Source organism: Nerophis ophidion, linkage group LG02, assembly GCF_033978795.1.
Source record: "Nerophis ophidion isolate RoL-2023_Sa linkage group LG02, RoL_Noph_v1.0, whole genome shotgun sequence".
In the NCBI taxonomy this organism is placed as follows: domain Eukaryota; kingdom Metazoa; phylum Chordata; class Actinopteri; order Syngnathiformes; family Syngnathidae; genus Nerophis; species Nerophis ophidion.
Window position 1 is genome coordinate 79,289,513 of NC_084612.1, and position 20,778 is coordinate 79,310,290.

At 39.1% G+C, this 20,778-nt stretch overlaps 1 protein-coding gene across 1 annotated transcript in view; it reads right to left on the reverse strand.

Moving 5' to 3' along the window:
• The window catches only part of LOC133548266 (ephrin type-B receptor 2-like), a 345,771-nt gene that overhangs the window by 59 nt on the left and 324,934 nt on the right, over positions 1-20,778 (reverse strand). The window contains exons 9-13 of the mRNA XM_061893583.1: positions 17,574-17,641; positions 14,028-14,150; positions 13,722-13,969; positions 8,137-8,352; positions 1-310 (exon numbers count right to left, since the gene is read on the reverse strand). The exon at positions 1-310 is cut by the window's left edge and continues 59 nt beyond it. Of these exons, the coding sequence (XP_061749567.1) occupies positions 1-310; positions 8,137-8,352; positions 13,722-13,969; positions 14,028-14,150; positions 17,574-17,641 (965 nt within the window). The remainder of the gene's footprint in view (positions 311-8,136; positions 8,353-13,721; positions 13,970-14,027; positions 14,151-17,573; positions 17,642-20,778) is intronic.

Below are 20,778 nucleotides of genomic sequence, written 5' to 3' on the forward strand. Positions count from 1 at the left end.
GCCACGCCACGTCACGCCACGCCACGCCACGCCACGCCACGTCACGCCACGCCACGCCACGCCACGCCACGCCACGCCACACGGGAGGGAGGGAGGGAGGAAGGTGATGATTCCAGCTGGGAGGAGAGGAAGTGTGTTTGTGTGTGAGCGCAGTACGCACGTCTTGGTTGGTCATGTCCCAGTAGGGCCTCTCCCCGTAGGACATGACTTCCCACTTGACGATGCCGTAGCTCCACACGTCGCTCGCCGAGGTGAACTTCCTGTACTGGATGGCCTCAGGTGCGGTCCACCGGATTGGGATCTTGCCGCCCTGCGGGGACAAAAAGGACGCAGCTCAGTGATGATGCTATGATGATGAGGATGATGATGAGGATGAGGAGGAGAAAGGTGGACATGAGCAAACACCTGCTACTTTTTTCCTACGCTTTGAAGCCTGCGGCCTATAAAAACGCTGCGGTTAATTTTATGGATTTTTCTTTGCTGACGGCCATAATGCAAAAAACGAGCAAAGAAAATGAAAATGTTTGTTAGTATTTTTGTTGAGGCGCCATCTTTTGAACGAGTTTGCACATTGAGCCCTTCTGTTTGCACTGAGCTTTCAACCGGAAGTACAAGGTCCATTCCGTCTTCTATCCATCCGTAGCGGTTCTACTCATATGATTCTTCCTCCATCAATCCAAGCAACCTTTGTAAGTTTTACAATAAAACTAAAACTATTCTTACCGACTAAATCATCCCATGTGTGATGTCTGTAGGAGTGTTTTCTACGTGCTATCTTAATGAAACCAAGTTAGTGTCGTTAGCATTAGCTAATATGCTGACACATTTATAAGTGTCTGTGTTAGGATTATGAATTTACAACGCCATTATTTTTGTATTGTTTCACTCTTACTAATTCCTCAGTAAATTCAGCAAAACGTCAGCATGGATTTATTGAGTCTGTTTAGTTGATTGGAGAGCTAGCTAGGAGTTAACTCCTCTTATTGAGTCTGTCTAGCTGGTTGGAGAGCTAGCTAGGAGTTAACTCCTCTTATTGAGTCTGTCTAGCTGGTTGGAGAGCTAGCTAGGAGTTAACTCCTCTTATTGAGTCTGTTTAGCTGATTGGAGAGCTAGCTAGGAGTTAATTCCTCTTATTGAGTCTGTCTAGCTGGTTGGAGAGCTAGCTAGGAGTTAACTCCTCGTATTGAGTCTGTCTAGCTGGTTGGAGAGCTAGCTAGGAGTTAACTCCTCTTATTGAGTCTGTCTAGCTGGTTGGAGAGCTAGCTAGGAGTTAACTCCTCTTATTGAGTCTGTCTAGCTGGTTGGAGAGCTAGCTAGGAGTTAACTCCTCTTATTGAGTCTGTTTAGCTGATTGGAGAGCTAGCTAGGAGTTAATTCCTCTTATTGAGTCTGTCTAGCTGGTTGGAGAGCTAGCTAGGAGTTAACTCCTCTTATTGAGTCTGTCTAGCTGGTTGGAGAGCTAGCTAGGAGTTAACTCCTCTTATTGAGTCTGTTTAGCTGATTGGAGAGCTAGCTAGGAGTTAATTCCTCTTATTGAGTCTGTCTAGCTGGTTGGAGAGCTAGCTAGGAGTTAACTCCTCTTATTGAGTCTGTTTAGTTGATTGGAGAGCTAGCTAGGAGTTAACTCCTCGTATTGAGTCTGTCTAGCTGGTTGGAGAGCTAGCTAGGAGTTAACTCCTCTTATTGAGTCTGTTTAGCTGATTGGAGAGCTAGCTAGGAGTTAATTCCTCTTATTTAGAAAAGTATCGGAATACATTTTGGTATCGGTACCGGTACCAATAGATTGTTATCTGGACATTTCTAATTCGAACACAGTGTTACTGTGCTAACCGTGTGCAATGTCATAGTGGCCAAAAATATGAAATATAATTGTAAAAACATTTTTTTTAATGCATACTTAGACCTACTGCACAACTGTGTTTTAATGCTGGTCACTATGGTGGTACTTAATGAATACTTAGGTCTACTACACTACTGTATTTAATGATGTCATGATGGTGGTACTTAATGAATACTTAGGTCTATTACACTACTGTATTTAATGTTGTCATGATGGTGGTACTTAATGAATACTTAGGTCTACTACACTACTGTATTTAATGTTGTCATGATGGTGGTACTTAATGAATACTTAGGTCTACTCCACTACTGTATTTAATGTTGTCATGATGGTGGTACTTAATGAATACTTAGGTCTACTACACTACTGTATTTAATGATGTCATGATGGTGGTTCTTAATGAATACTTAGGTCTACTACACTACTGTATTTAATGTTGTCATGATGGTGGTACTTAATGAATACTTAGGTCTACTACACTACTGTATTTAATGATGTCATGATGGTGGTACTTAATGAATACTTAGGTCTACTACACTACTGTATTTAATGTTGTCATGATGCTGGTACTTAATGAATACTTAGGTCTACTACACTACTGTATTTAATGTTGTCATGATGGTGGACCTTAATGAATACTTAGGTCTACTACACTACTGTATTTAATGTTGTCATTATGGTGGTACTTAATGAATACTTAGGTCTACTTCACTACTGTGACTATGGTGGTACTTAATGAATACTTAGGTCTACTACACTACTGTATTTAATGTTGTCATTATGGTGGTACTTAATGAATACTTAGGTCTACTACACTACTGTATTTAATGTTGTCATGATGCTGGTACTTAATGAATACCTAGGTCTACTACACTACTGTATTTAATGTTGTCATGATGGTGGTTCTTAATGAATACTTAGGTCTACTACACTACTGTATTTAATGTTGTCATTATGGTGGTACTTAATGAATACTTAGGTCTACTTGACTACTGTGACTATGGTGGTACTTAATGAATACTTAGGTCTACTACACTACTGTATTTAATGTTGTCATTATGGTGGTACTTAATGAATACTTAGGTCTACTACACTACTGTATTTAATGTTGTCATGATGCTGGTACTTAATGAATACTTAGGTCTACTACACTACTGTATTTAATGTTGTCATGATGGTGGTTCTTAATGAATACTTAGGTCTACTACACTACTGTATTTAATGTTGTCATGATGGTGGTACTTAATGAATACTTAGGTCTACTACACTACTGTATTTAATGTTGTCATGATGCTGGTACTTAATGAATACTTAGGTCTACTACACTACTGTATTTAATGTTGTCATGATGGTGGTTCTTAATGAATACTTAGGTCTACTACACTACTGTATTTAATGTTGTCATTATGGTGGTACTTAATGAATACTTAGGTCTACTTGACTACTGTGACTATGGTGGTACTTAATGAATACTTAGGTCTACTACACTACTGTATTTAATGTTGTCTTTATGGTGGTACTTAATGAATACTCAGGTCTACTACACTACTGTATTTAATGTTGTCATTATGGTGGTACTTAATGAGTACTTAGGTCTACTACACTACTGTATTTAATGTTGTCATTATGGTGGTACTTAATGAATACTTAGGTCTACTACACTACTGTATTTAATGTTGTCATGATGCTGGTACTTAATGAATACTTAGGTCTACTACACTACTGTATTTAATGTTGTCATGATGGTGGTTCTTAATGAATACTTAGGTCTACTACACTACTGTATTTAATGTTGTCATTATGGTGGTACTTAATGAATACTTAGGTCTACTTGACTACTGTGACTTTGGTGGTACTTAATGAATACTTAGGTCTACTACACTACTGTATTTAATGTTGTCATTATGGTGGTACTTAATGAATACTCAGGTCTACTACACTACTGTATTTAATGTTGTCATGATGCTGGTACTTAATGAATACTTAGGTCTACTACACTACTGTATTTAATGTTGTGATGATGGTGGTTCTTAATGAATACTTAGGTCTACTACACTACTGTATTTAATGTTGTCATGATGGTGGTACTTAATGAATACTTAGGTCGACTACACTACTGTATTTAATGTTGTCATGATGGTGGTACTTAATGAATACTTTGGTCTACTACACTACTGTATTTAATGTTGTCATGATGGTGGTTCTTAATGAATACTTAGGTCTACTACACTACTGTATTTAATGTTGTCATTATGGTGGTACTTAATGAATACTTAGGTCTACTTGACTACTGTGACTATGGTGGTACTTAATGAATACTTAGGTCTACTACACTACTGTATTTAATGATGTCATGATGGTGGTACTTAATGAATACTTAGGTCTACTACACTACTGTATTTAGTGTTGTCATTATGGTGTTACTTAATGAATACTTAGGTCTACTACACTACTGTATTTAATGTTGTCATGATGGTGGTACTTAATGAATACTTAGGTCTACTACACTACTGTATTTAATGTTGTCATTATGGTGGTACTTAATGAATACTTAGGTCTACTACACTACTGTATTTAATGTTGTCATTATGGTGGTACTTAATGAATACTTAGGTCTACTTGACTACTGTGACTATGGTGAAACTTAATGAATACTTAGGTCTACTACACTACTGTATTTAATGTTGTCATTATGGTGGTACTTAATGAATACTTAGGTCTACTACACTACTGTATTTAATGTTGTCATGATGCTGGTACTTAATGAATACTTAGGTCTACTACACTACTGTATTTAATGTTGTCATGATGGTGGTTCTTAATGAATACTTAGGTCTACTACACTACTGTATTTAATGTTGTCATGATGGTGGTACTTAATGAATACTTAGGTCTACTACACTACTGTATTTAATGTTGTCATTATGGTGGTACTTAATGAATACTTAGGTCTACTACACTACTGTATTTAATGTTGTCATGATGGTGGTTCTTAATGAATACTTAGGTCTACTACACTACTGTATTTAATGTTGTCATGATGGTGGTACTTAATGAATACTTAGGTCTACTTCACTACTGTGACTATGGTGGTACTTAATGAATACTTAGGTCTACTACACTACTGTATTTAATGTTGTCATTATGGTGGTACTTGATGAATACTTAGGTCTACTTCACTACTGTGACTATGGTGGTACTTAATGAATACTTAGGTCTACTACACTACTGTATTTAATGTTGTCATTATGGTGGTACTTAATGAATACTTAGGCCTACTACACTACTGTATTTAATGTTGTCATGATGCTGGTACTTAATGAATACTTAGGTCTACTACACTACTGTATTTAATGTTGTCATGATGGTGGTTCTTAATGAATACTTAGGTCTACTACACTACTGTATTTAATGTTGTCATTATGGTGGTACTTAATGAATACTTAGGTCTACTTGACTACTGTGACTATGGTGGTACTTAATGAATACTTAGGTCTACTACACTACTGTATTTAATGTTGTCATTATGGTGGTACTTAATGAATACTTAGGTCTACTACACTACTGTATTTAATGTTGTCATGATGCTGGTACTTAATGAATACTTAGGTCTACTACACTACTGTATTTAATGTTGTCATGATGGTGGTACTTAATGAATACTTTGGTCTACTACACTACTGTATTTAATGTTGTCATGATGCTGGTACTTAATGAATACTTAGGTCTACTACACTACTATATTTAATGTTGTCATGATGGTGGTTCTTAATGAATACTTAGGTATACTACACTACTGTATTTAATGTTGTCATTATGGTGGTACTTAATGAATACTTAGGTCTACTTCACTACTGTGACTATGGCGGTACTTAATGAATACTTAGGTCTACTACACTACTGTATTTAATGTTGTCATTATGGTGGTACTTAATGAATACTTAGGTCTACTTCACTACTGTGACTATGGTGGTACTTAATGAATACTTAGGTCTACTACACTACTGTATTTAATGTTGTCATTATGGTGGTACTTAATGAATACTTAGGTCTACTACACTACTGTATTTAATGTTGTCATGATGCTGGTACTTAATGAATACTTAGGTCTACTACACCACTGTATTTAACGTTGTCATGATGGTGGTTCTTAATGAATACTTAGGTCTACTACACTACTGTATTTAATGTTGTCATGATGGTGGTACTTAATGAATACTTAGGTCTACTACACTACTGTATTTAATGATGTCATGATGGTGGTACTTAATGAATACTTAGGTCTACTACACTACTGTATTTAATGTTGTCATGATGGTGGTTCTTAATGAATACTTAGGTATACTACACTACTGTATTTAATGTTGTCATTATGGTGGTACTTAATGAATACTTAGGTCTACTTCACTACTGTGACTATGGCGGTACTTAATGAATACTTAGGTCTACTACACTACTGTATTTAATGTTGTCATTATGGTGGTACTTAATGAATACTTAGGTCTACTTCACTACTGTGACTATGGTGGTACTTAATGAATACTTAGGTCTACTACACTACTGTATTTAATGTTGTCATTATGGTGGTACTTAATGAATACTTAGGTCTACTACACTACTGTATTTAATGTTGTCATGATGCTGGTACTTAATGAATACTTAGGTCTACTACACCACTGTATTTAACGTTGTCATGATGGTGGTTCTTAATGAATACTTAGGTCCACTACACTACTGTATTTAATGTTGTCATGATGGTGGTACTTAATGAATACTTAGGTCTACTACACTACTGTATTTAATGATGTCATGATGGTGGTACTTAATGAATACTTAGGTCTACTACACTACTGTATTTAATGTTGTCATGATGGTGGTACTTAATGAATACTTAGGTCTACTACACTACTGTATTTAATGTTGTCATGATGGTGGTTCTTAATGAATACTTAGGTCTACTCCACTACTGTGACTATGGTGGTACTTAATGAATACTTAGGTCTACTACACTACTGTATTTAATGTTGTCATTATGGTGGTACTTAATGAATACTTAGGTCTACTACACTACTGTATTTAATGTTGTCATGATGCTGCTACTTAATGAATACTTAGGTCTACTACACTACTGTATTTAATGCTGTCATGATGGTGGTTCTTAATGAATACTTAGGTCTACTACACTACTGTATTTAATGATGTCATGATGGTGGTACTTAATGAATACTTAGGTCTACTACACTACTGTATTTAATGTTGTCATGATGGTGGTTCTTAATGAATACTTAGGTATACTACACTACTGTATTTAATGTTGTCATTATGGTGGTACTTAATGAATACTTAGGTCTACTTCACTACTGTGACTATGGCGGTACTTAATGAATACTTAGGTCTACTACACTACTGTATTTAATGTTGTCATTATGGTGGTACTTAATGAATACTTAGGTCTACTTCACTACTGTGACTATGGTGGTACTTAATGAATACTTAGGTCTACTACACTACTGTATTTAATGTTGTCATTATGGTGGTACTTAATGAATACTTAGGTCTACTACACTACTGTATTTAATGTTGTCATGATGCTGGTACTTAATGAATACTTAGGTCTACTACACCACTGTATTTAACGTTGTCATGATGGTGGTTCTTAATGAATACTTAGGTCTACTACACTACTGTATTTAATGTTGTCATGATGGTGGTACTTAATGAATACTTAGGTCTACTACACTACTGTATTTAATGATGTCATGATGGTGGTACTTAATGAATACTTAGGTCTACTACACTACTGTATTTAATGTTGTCATGATGGTGGTACTTAATGAATACTTAGGTCTACTACACTACTGTATTTAATGTTGTCATGATGGTGGTTCTTAATGAATACTTAGGTCTACTACACTACTGTATTTAATGTTGTCATTATGGTGGTACTTAATGAATACTTAGGTCTACTACACTACTGTATTTAATGATGTCATGATGGTGGTACTTGATGAGTACTTAGGTCTACTACACTACTGTATTTAATGATGTCATGATGGTGGTACTTAATGAATACTTAGGTCTACTACACTACTGTATTTAATGATGTCATGATGGTGGTAGATGGAAAGGCAAGGTTTAGTTAAGGCTGTACTTGATGTGGTACTCAAATATGTACTTGACTCACAAATGTGTGTCATAATTAAATATGTACTTGCACATATTTTAGTACCACTGACCTGCTGAGGTTGTTCCCCTTAAGAAGACATAGAAAGAGGAGATGGTGGAGAAGTTCTCACCAGGGCGCTGGTGTAGGTGGGGTCCGAGGTGTCGTCCTCCAGGAAGCGTGAGAGGCCAAAGTCGGACACCTTGCACACCAGGTTGCTGTTGACCAGGATGTTGCGGGCGGCGAGGTCACGGTGAACGTAGTTCATGTCAGCCAGGTACTTCATGCCCGAGGCGATGCCACGCAGCATGCCAACCAGCTGGATGACGGTGAACTGCCCGTCGTTTTGCTGGGAAGACACACACACACACACACACGCACGCACGCACGCACGCACGCACGCACACGCACACACACACACACAAACACACAGACAGTGTCACTCTTTTTAAAATCTAGAAACATGGTCTTTTTCTTTAGCTTCTTTTCCAAGAAGTTTTCAGAATGAGACAACCTTTCTAGTCCCTGCATGCCAACAAGAATGAGACAACCTTTCTAGTCCCTGCATGCCAACAAGAATGAGACAACCTTTCTAGTCCCTGCATGCCAACAAGAATGAGACAACCTTTCTAGTCCCTGCATGCCAACAAGAATGAGACAACCTTTCTAGTCCCTGCATGCCAACAAGAATGAGACAACCTTTCTAGTCCCTGCATGCCAACAAGAATGAGACAACCTTTCTAGTCCCTGCATGCCAACAAGAATGAGACAACCTTTCTAGTCCCCGGATGCCAACAAGAATGAGACAACCTTTCTAGTCCCTGCATGCCAACAAGAATGAGACAACCTTTCTAGTCCCTGCATGCCAACAAGAATGAGACAACCTTTCTAGTCCCTGCATGCCAACAAGAATGAGACAACCTTTCTAGTCCCTGCATGCCAACAAGGATGAGACAACCTTTCTAGTCCCTGCATGCCAACAAGAATGAGACAACCTTTCTAGTCCCTGCATGCCAACAAGAATGAGACAACCTTTCTAGTCCCTGCATGCCAACAAGAATGAGACAACCTTTCTAGTCCCTGCATGCCAACAAGAATGAGACAACCTTTCTAGTCCCTGCATGCCAACAAGAATGAGACAACCTTTCTAGTCCCTGCATGCCAACAAGAATGAGACAACCTTTCTAGTCCCTGCATGCCAACAAGGACGAGACAACCTTTCTAGTCCCTTTCTAGACAACCTTTCTAGTCTTTATTAATTATGACACAGACGCCAGCTGGCAAAGTTGAACCTGCTCTTAAGAAGTACTTTGTCATGAAAAGGCAGCACAAGAAGACAAGAGCTTCCAGTTCAGCGACAGATGTCCCCTCCTAAAGAGCTTCTAATGACGTCTGCACCTGCATGCACCCCCACTCACCTGCATGCACCCCCACTCACCTGCATGCACTCTTATTCACCTGCATGCACCCCCACTCACCTGCATGCACCCTTATTCACCTGCATGCACTCTTATTCACCTGCATGCACTCTTATTCACCTGCATGCACTCTTATTCACCTGCATGCACCCCCACTCACCTGCATGCACCCTTATTCACCTGCATGCACTCTTATTCACCTGCATGCACGCCCATTCACCTGCATGCACCCCCATTCACCTGCATGCACCCTTATTCACCTGCATGCACCCCCACTCACCTGCATGCACCCTTATTCACCTGCATGCACTCTTATTCACCTGCATGCACGCCCATTCACCTGCATGCACCCCCATTCACCTGCATGCACCCCCATTCACCTGCATGCACCCCCATTCACCTGCATGTGCCCTCTTGCACTTGCATGCACCCCCATTCACCTGCATGCAGGTGCATCCTGCAGAGAAGAAGAGGGCCGTCATGCCGCTATGCAGCCATGCTAAGCCATGTTAGCATGCATGCTTCAGTAGCCTACTTCTGCTTTATGCTCTGCTGCTCCTCAGAGTCCACTCAGGCATCTTCTCCTCACGCACACTGCCTATGAAGCTCCATACATGATGTCTCAAAGGGCTGCACACTGCCTATGAAGCTCCATACATGATGTCTCAAAGGGCTGCACACTGCCTATGAAGCTCCATACATGACGTCTCAAAGGGCTGCACGCTGCCTATGAAGCTCCATACATGATGTCTCAAAGGGCTGCACGCTGCCTATGAAGCTCCATACATGATGTCTCAAAGGGCTGCACACTGCCTATGAAGCTCCATACATGACGTCTCAAAGGGCTGCACGCTGCCTATGAAGCTCCATACATGACGTCTCAAAGGGCTGCACGCTGCCTATGAAGCTCCATACATGATGTCTCAAAGGGCTGCACACTGCCTATGAAGCTCCATACATGACGTCTCAAAGGGCTGCACACTGCCTATGAAGCTCCATACATGATGTCTCAAAGGGCTGCACCCTGCCTATGAAGCTCCATACATGATGTCTCAAAGGGCTGCACGCTGCCTATGAAGCTCCATACATGGCGTCTCAAAGGGCTGCACCCTGCCTATGAAGCTCCATACATGATGTCTCAAAGGGCTGCACACTGCCTATGAAGCTCCATACATGGCGTCTCAAAGGGCTGCACACTGCCTATGAAGCTCCATACATGATGTCTCAAAGGGCTGCACACTGCCTATGAAGCTCCATACATGATGTCTCAAAGGGCCGCACACTGCCTATGAAGCTCCATACATGATGTCTCAAAGGGCTGCACACTGCCTATGAAGCTCCATACATGGCGTCTCAAAGGGCTGCACACTGCCTATGAAGCTCCATACATGATGTCTCAAAGGGCTGCACACTGCCTATGAAGCTCCATACATGATGTCTCAAAGGGCCGCACACTGCCTATGAAGCTCCATACATGACGTCTCAAAGGGCCGCACACTGCCTATGAAGCTCCATACATGATGTCTCAAAGGGCTGCACACTGCCTATGAAGCTCCATACATGATGTCTCAAAGGGCTGCACACTGCCTATGAAGCTCCATACATGATGCATGGCTTCTCTCGGCCAATTAGCTGTTGTTGCTTCCTTCCATGTGGATCATCCTGGCCAAAAGTAGCAGAAAGTCTGCATGACACATCACAATCACAGGTGTGTTCCTTCCAGCACCAAGTGTTTATGCAATAAGATCCAGGGCGTCACAGAACCACCTTGCCTGGCAAAGATGACTTTTTATCCAGACCGGAGCCTCACGCCAGCTTCCTGGCTGACAAACCCACATTTCTCCTGGCCGTGGATACTTTAGCTACACTCAGGTGCTCCTTGGGGCTTTCATGTCAACAATGTGGAAATAATGAATTCACTCATGTCAATATTCATGAGGACGTACACGCTAGGCCAGGGGTGTCCAAACCAGGGCCCGCGGGCCAATTCCAGCAATGTAGACCAGGAGGCGGCACCACTTTAACACGCAAGTAAACAAATGTTTACATGTTCCATTTAAATGCTTGTGATATGTGTCGCCATCTGCTGGCCGAGGTCAGTAACACAGGCCTCGTCTACTTTGTACCAACAACAGCAGGGGACTCCAAACTTCTAGACTGGGGGGCCGCATTGGGAGAAGATATATTTGGCCAGGGGTACATATATATATAAATATATATATATATATATATATATATATATATATATATATATATATATATATATATATATATATACCTTGTAGATTGTTATATAAAACAAGGTGTCACGTCTGTGCCGCATCTTGATGCGCGAAGTTGTCACCCCAGGGATGCATAATGACCAGACAGGCAGGATTGCAGGTGAGAACTTGTTTAACATAACAAATGATAAAAGAACACTGACAAAAAGGCAAAATAAAGCACGTGCCTACGCAGGGGAAGCTAACGCTAAACTTAGCAGGAGACAAAAGTCCAAAAGGTGACGTGCTGAGCGCACTTCAAGCTAAGACGGAACTTAGCACAAATACAGTATATATACATATATATATATATATATATGTATATATATATATATGTATATATATATATATAAAGCAGAGAAACAAACGTGACTGTTGCATATAGCAAACAAAGGACCAAGGAGGAACAAAGGAATCAGGTGGGCTTAAATACACAAACATAATCACAAACAGGTGTGTGACAGGAGCCCGTGAGGAGGAGCAAATTACGTTACCATGGTGACTAAAATAAACGAGGAAGTGCTCAAATACAGGGATCGGCAGAGTCCAGAAATAAACATGATCAAAAACATATCAAGAGGCAAAACCATAAACAATCTGTGTAGCAGATCGTGACAAAAGGTTAAGTTTTGTCAGTGTGCCGTGTGTTACCCAGAAGCAAACTGTGTTAACCTTGTAGATTGTTATGGTAACTATAGGTTAAGTTTTGTTTGTGAGCCATGTGTTACCCAGAAGCAAACTGTGTTAACCTTGTAGATTGTTATGGTAACTATAGGTTAAGTTTTGTTTGTGAGCCATGTGTTACCCAGAAGCAAACTGTGTTAACCTTGTAGATTGTTATGGTAACTATAGGTTAAGTTTTGTTTGTGAGCTGTGTGTTACCCAGATGCAAACTGTGTTAAGCTTGTAGATTGTTATGGTAACTATAGGTTAAACTTTGTCAGTGTGCCATGTGTTACCCAGAAGCAAACTGTGTTAACCTTGTAGATTGTTATGGTAACTATAGGTTAAGTTTTGTCAGTGTGCCATGTGTTACCCAGATTCCCAGAGAGGAACAACGTTAATTTATGTTTGATGAAACATGATTATATTTATCAGTGTATGTATGTATATGTACTTGTATATGTACAGTATGTGTATATGTATGTTTGTACAGTGAATGTATATGTACAGTATGTGTATATGTATGTATATGTACTTGTATATGTACATGTATGTGTATATGTATGTTTGTACAGTGAATGTATGTGTACATGTATGTGTATATGTATGTATATGTACTTGTATATGTACATGTATGTGTATATGTATGTTTGTACAGTGAATGTATATGTACAGTATGTGTATATGTATGTATATGTACTTGTATATGTACATGTATGTGTATATGTATGTTTGTACAGTGAATGTATGTGTACATGTATGTGTATATGTATGTTTGTACAGTGAATGTATGTGTACATGTATGTGTATATGTATGTTTGTACAGTGAATGCATACGTACATGTATGTGTATATGTATGTTTGTACAGTGAATGCATACGTACATGTATGTGTATATGTATGTTTGTACAGTGAATGTATGTGTACATGTATGTGTATATGTATGTTTGTACAGTGAATGTATGTGTACAGTATGTGTATATGTATGTATATGTACTTGTATATGTACATGTATGTGTATATGTATGTTTGTACAGTGAATGCATATGTACAGTATGTGTATATGTATGTTTGTACAGTGAATGTATATGTACAGTATGTGTATATGTATGTATATGTACTTGTATATGTACATGTATGTGTATATGTATGTTTGTACAGTGAATGCATATGTACAGTATGTGTATATGTATGTTTGTACAGTGAATGCATATGTAGAGTATATGTGTGTATGTAGTGTATTTGTGTATGCAGGTAGGTATGTGGGTAAGTAGCAGTGTGCGACTAGTATTGCACAGCTGGTCCCGGCACGATGGTACAGGAGCTTCCCCGCAGGCGCGGTGAGGAAAAGAGTGCGTGAAAGGGGCGTGTCTCACCCTGAGGAAGGAGTCCAGAGATCCGTTCTCCATGAACTCGGTGACGATCATGACGGGGCTGCTCTTGGTGACCACGCCCTCCAGGCGGATGACGTTGGGATGGTCAAACTGGCCCATGATGCTGGCCTCGCTGAGGAAGTCCCGCCTCTGCTTCTCCGTGTAGCCCGTCTTCAGGGTCTTGATGGCCACGAACATCTCCCTCTTGCCGGGGAGCCTCAGGTTCCCGCTGCACACCTCGCCAAACTCCCCTGTTGAAGAGGCGGTCAAGCTGTGGCCTCCATCTTGTGTCCTGTCAGCTTTCATTACCTGCGCCGATGACCTGCTCAATCTTCACGCAGGATATGTCGATCTCCTTGGCGAACTCCCGCACCGCCTCGTTGGGGTCCTCATACGTGAACGGATCAATATAGATCTTCATTCCTGGAGTCACTTGGAAACAGGAAAAAGAAACTCAAATATTTGATTGCTTTCTCCATTTCTTTTTTTTTTTCTTTTTGTTTTACAGCAAGGATGTGCTGATGGATCAGCCAGCGATCAATTTTCTGGAAAAGATTTACATATTTCAATGTTGATCACAAAGGCCGATACTTTTATGACGTAATCATTTTTAGTCCCCTGGCTGACGAGCTAGCAGCTAAAAATGTATCTGTATACACAGTGTGGAGCCGCTCCCCCAAGTTAATAATAGTCACCTCTGTTACAGCAAAAGACCTGCACTTTTTAGCATCTTAAGTATCGTGAGCAAGTACCGTATTTTTCGGACAATAAAGCGCGCTTAAAATCCTTTCATGTTGTCAAAAATGGACGGTGCGCCTTATGTACATATTTACTTTGGTTGTGCTTACCGACCTCCAAGCAATTTTATTATGTACATGGTGTAATGACAAGTGTGACCAGTAGATGGCAGTCACACATAAGAGATATGTGTGGACTGCAGCTTGAAGCCCGTTTAATAAATGATGCTAGCAAGTACCTGTAAGCAAGCAAGACCAAAACGTTGATGTTTCATTGAGATTATAGAACATGACACACGGCACTCAAAAACCTGCCAGAATGTTTTAGTATGATTTTGGTAAGCTACAAAAACCGGAACCGGTTGATGCATGGTCAGAGCATTACGACTACCATAGTCAGACGTACTGTGCTTCAACACTGGGTATTATTGTGCTGTGTTTACGAGGACCCCAAAGGGCACCTATGAGGAGACACTATCTGGTGTTTTATTTCACAATAGTATGCAAAATGTAACTTTTCTCACCTCTTGGTACCTGCTGATGTGTATTTGAGATCTGCAGAAGTCCCCTAAATTTGCTGGAATGTTCTTATGGTTTGAATAGGTTGAAAGATGTGGGATTGTGCAACTCGGAAAAATTTCCCATTGGGAACTTCCTGGAAATTTGGGAATTTGGGGAAAAGCAGGCTTTTTGGGAAAATGATTAGGAGCATGAATGTCCTGAATGAGTGGAATTAGTTGGTGTTGGAATTGTTTGAATCACTCAAAAAATGTTGAATTAGTAACAGTTTTTAATTGAGAAATTCCTGGAATTTCGGGAAAACTTAATCTTTGTTTGGAATATCAGGAATTTTTTGATGGTGGGATGATTGAAAAATGTGAAAGGAGAAGTCCAACTGAAGAAGGCTGGAAATAGGTTACTAAAATAGGTGAATTACTGGAAATGTGTTGAATGTGAAAAAATTGGCACATTCACACAATAATAATAATAATAATAATAGATTATTTATTTGGTGTAGAATATTTTATGTGAGAATGTTGGATATTCACACGATAATAATATGAATAATAATAATATAAGATTTTTTTGTTATGTCATAACTTTTATGGACAGAATTTCTAGGCGCAGTCAAGGCGTTGAGGGGTTCTGGTTTGGTGACCGCAGGATTAGGTCTCTGCTTTTTGCAGATGATGTGGTCCTGATGGCTTCATCTGACCGGGATCTTCAGCTCTCGCTGGATCGGTTTGCAGCCGAGTGTGAAGCGACCGGAATGAGAATCAGCACCTCCAAGTCCGAGTCCATGGTTCTCGCCCGGAAAAGGGTGGAGTGCCATCTCCGGGTTGGGGAGGAGACCCTGCCCCAAGTGGAGGAGTTCAAGTACCTAGGAGTCTTGTTCACGAGTGAGGGAAGAGTGGATCGTGAGATCGACAGGCGGATCGGTGCGGCGTCTTCAGTAATGCGGACGTTGTACCGGTCCGTTTTGGTGAAGAAGGAGCTGAGCCGGAAGGCAAAGCTCTCAATTTACCGGTCGATCTACGTTCCCATCCTCACCTGTGGTCATGAGCTTTGGGTCATGACCGAAAGGATAAGATCACGGGTACAAGCGGCCCAAATGAGTTTCCTCCACCGTGTGGCGGGGCTCTCCTTTAGAGATAGGGTGAGAAGCTCTGCCATCCGGGAGGAACTCAAAGTAAAGCCGCTGCTCCTTCACATCGAGAGGAGCCAGATGAGGTGGTTCGGGCATCTGGTCAGGATGCCACCCGAACGCCTCCCTAGGGAGGTGTTTAGGGCACGTCCAACCGGTAGGAGGCCACGGGGAAGACCCAGGACACGTTGGGAAGACTATGTCTCCCGGCTGGCCTGGGAACGCCTCGGGATCCCCCGGGAAGAGCTAGACGAAGTGGCTGGGGAGAGGGAAGTCTGGGCTTCCCTGCTTAGGCTGTTGCCCCCGCGACCCGACCTCGGATAAGCGGAAGATGATGGATGGATGGATGGATGGATTTTTTTGTGTAGAATGTCTTATATGGATGAATGTTTGGACATTCACACATTAACAATTATGATAATAATAATAATAAACATTTTTGTTGTAGAATCTTATATGTGTGATTGTTGGACATTCACAGAGTAATAATGTTATTAAGAATAATAATAATAACAACAAATAGATGTTTTTTTGGGGTGTATAATCTTATATATAGGGGCGGCGTGGCGCAGTGCGAGAGTGGCCGTGCGCCACCCGAGGGTCCTTGGTTCAAATCCCACCTAGAACCAACCTCGTCACGTCCGTTGTGTCCTGAGCAAGACACTTCACCCTTGCTCCTGATGGGTACTGGTGGGCGCCTTGCATGGCAGCTCCCTCCATCAGTGTGTGAATGTGTGCGTGAATGGGTAAATTGGGAAGTAATGTCAAAGTGCTTTGAAAACCTTGAAGGTAGAAAAGCGCTATGAAAGTACAACCCATTTATATGTGAGAAAGTTGGAGATTCACACAATAATAATACTAATACTAATGATAATAATAATAATGCTGGACAACAAGCGGCCCTCAGAGAGCAGCCATGACTGAGATGGGGCCCCCCATGAAAAGAGTCAATATTGAAGTGTGGCGAGGAGGAAGTGATGATGGATGAAAAAGAGGAAGTGATGATGGATGAAAAAGAGGAAGTGATGATGGATGAAAAAGAGGAAGTGATGATGGATGAAAAAGAGGAAGAAAGGTATTTGAAAAGAAAGTGGAGTGGAAGTTTGCCGGTCCAAAAGAGCAGAAATGTAAATGAGCCGTGTAGTATTTTCCAAATGAGGTTTCACATCATTGTTGAGGATTTGTTTTGGGCTCCGTGAGAGTTTCATCTCCAGAGCGGAGCGGAGACATCTCACGGATTCAGAGCGGCCTTTTCAATCTTTCATCACTGCCAAGCGACTATTAGCATGCTAGTGGCGTTAGCGTGAGGGAACGGCTGACCTACTTTGGCAACAATGGCTTTGGCTAACAGCGGCGTACGCCAGGAAGGTGTCGGCTTTTCATTCTGGGAGGGGTGGAGCATGCAGGCTGGTAGCCATGGAGACAGGTGTGCAAGGCGGTCGTCATGGAGACAGCTGTTGCAAGCGTACTCACTGTGGCCGCTGGTGTAATGCTGCAGTTTGTCCGTGTACTCCGAGTCCGCCCTGTCCAAGCCACGCCTCCTGGGGGACAGACAAAGAACTCTAGCGCCGGCAGACAACAGTTGGGGGGCCGGGGGAAGGGGAGGGGCCAACATCTCTTTGTTGCTTTCCCTTGCGCTCGTCACAGTTATACTGAAAGGCAGCCATCTCACAAAGCCGCAGAAGTCCAGAAAGATGTCAACAATTAGGATGTTGAAGATGTAAATACATCCTCATCATCTCTACAGAAAACTCTAGTTGCAGTTTGAGGACAAAAACATGCTATTTTTACAAGAATGTATTAGAGTTGCGTGATAAAAGTAGTCATTTGACAAGAAACAAGTTTTATGGAGAAAGTAAGTTTCTATGTGAAAGAAGTTTATGAAAAAATGTGCAATTAAAACATGTGTAATATGAGACTAATCCTAGTTCATCTTGATTGTGTGTACTTTGTAAAGTTCACAGACAAAAATGTCAACAATTACAAAAACCAAATGGACATTTTGAAAGAATAAAGTCGCAATTTGGCACAATAACCAGCATTGTGAATTGGAAAAAAGTTATATTAAAAAAAAAATAAACTCACTTTTCTGATCATTTTTTATTATCATAAGTCTAATGTTATTTCCAGATTTCAGAAGATTTAGTAAAATGTTTCTAAAATGATAGAAATAAAGAAAACATTAAAAACTAAAAGTCCACATTTTACAAAAAGAAAGTCAGAATTTTTATTTCACGATCATTTTATAAACATATGGCACTTTTACAATAACATTGTTAGTGGAAGAAGAAAGATGTTTTGATGTACTTTTATGATTCAATGTTGAAATTTTGCAGCAAATATAGCATCATCTTTAAAAAGAACTTCAGTTGCAATTTTATGATAAAAACATGCGATTTTAGAACAATGTATTGGACTTGTATGATAAAAGTAATCATTTCAGTCATTTGATAAGAAAAAAAGACAACATTTTATAGAAAATGTGTTTCTATGTGAAATTTGCCATTAAAAAAGGTGTAATATGTGACTCATTCTAGTCAAACTTGATTGTGTGTACTTTTTAAAGTTCACAGACAAAAGTGTCAAGAATTACAAAAACCAAATGGACATTTTGAAAGAATAAAGTCGCAATTTGGCACAATAACCAGCATTGTGAATTGGAAAAAAGTTATATCAAAAAAAAAAATAAACTCACTTTTCTGATCATTTTTTATTATCATAAGTCTAATGTTATTTCCAGATTTCAGAAGATTTAGTCAAATGTTTCTAAAATGATAGAAATAAAGAAAACATTAAAAACTAAAAGTCCACATTTTACAAAAAGAAAGTCAGAATTTTTATTTCACGATCATTTTATAAACATATGGCACTTTTACAATAACATTGTTAGTGGAAGAAGAAAGATGTTTTGATGTACTTTTATGATTCAATGTGTCACATACAAGTTGAAATTTTGCAGCAAATATATCATCATCTTTAAAAAGAACTTCAGTTGCAATTTTATGATAAAAACATGCGATTTTAGAACAATGTATTGGACTTGTATGATAAAAGTAATCATTTCAGTCATTTCATAAGAAAAAAAGACAACATTTTATAGAAAATGTGTTTCTATGTGAAATTTGCAATTAAAAAAGGTGTAATATGTGACTCATTCTAGTCAAACTTGATTGTGTGTACTTTTTAAAGTTCACAGACAAAAGTGTCAAGAATTACAAAAACCAAATGGACATTTTGAAAGAATAAAGTCGCAATTTGGCACAATAACCAGCATTGTGAATTGGAAAAAAGTTATATTAAAAAAAAATAAACTCCCTTTTCTGATCATTTTTTATTGTCATAAGTCTAATGTTATTTCCAGATTTCAGAAGATTTAGTCAAATGTTTCTAAAATGATAGAAATAAAGAAAACATTAAAGACTAAAAGTCCACATTTTACAAAAAGAAAGTCAGAATATTTATTTCACGATCATTTTATAAACATATGGCACTTTTACAATAACATTGTTAGTGGAAGAAGAAAGATGTTTTGATGTACTTTTATGATTCAATGTGTCACATACAAGTTGAAATTTTGCAGCAAATATATCATCATCTTTAAAAAGAACTTCAGTTGCAATTTTATGATAAAAACATGCGATTTTAGAAAAATGTATTGGACTTGTATGATAAAAGTAATCATTTCAGTCATTTGATAAGAAAAAAAGACAACATTTTATAGAAAATGTGTTTCTATGTGAAATTTGCAATTAAAAAAGGTGTAATATGTGACTCATTCTAGTCAAACTTGATTGTGTGTACTTTTTAAAGTTCACAGACAAAAGTGTCAAGAATTACAAGAAACAAATTGACATTTCAAAATGAAAAATGAATTTCCTCGACAGGGACCAATAAATCTAAATCTTTAATCTCATATAAATTTTGCAAGAACCAAATAAGTTGCAGTGGGAATTGGAAACAAGTTGTGTTGTGAGTAAAAAAGGCTTACTTTTCTGGTAAGATTTTTTTTAAATTTTGAAGCATGACACAAAAGAACATCATTTCAAGGTTATTGCAACATTTAAAAAGATTTAGTAAAAGGTTATGAATTTACTTTTGAAATTAACATGTACAAGTCCATATTTGACAAAAAGAAAGTCAGAATATATATTTCACGATAATTTAATAAATAAATGATACTTTTACAGTAACATTGTTGTTCATTGAATAAGAACACATTTTTGATTTCCAAGTAATGTTGTTTTAGGATTTAATGAGTGAAATTAAAGTTGACATTTTAGAGTAAATATATCATCATCTTTAAAATAATTAAACCATGCTCTTTCAAAAGAACGTCATGTAGTTGTATGATAAAGGTTGTAATTTGACAAGAAGAAAGTTAACATTTTAAAAGGACAAAGTTTGTTTTTACATGAAAGAAGTTCTTGAGAAAATGTGCAATTAAAAAAGGTGTAATAGGAGACGAATACTAGTTCTACCTGATTGTTTGTTCTTTTAGACTTCTTGTTGTTCGCAGACTTCTGCATGACACTAATCCAAGTTGTGATTGAACAACATCTGTCTTATATTCCTTTACACCTGCACTGAGTACCTAATGTTGTGGCCCTTCTCATCACCAAATGAAGCAAGGTCGTCTGACTCCATGTCGCCTGCAAGCCTGCAAGCCTGCTTGACGCAT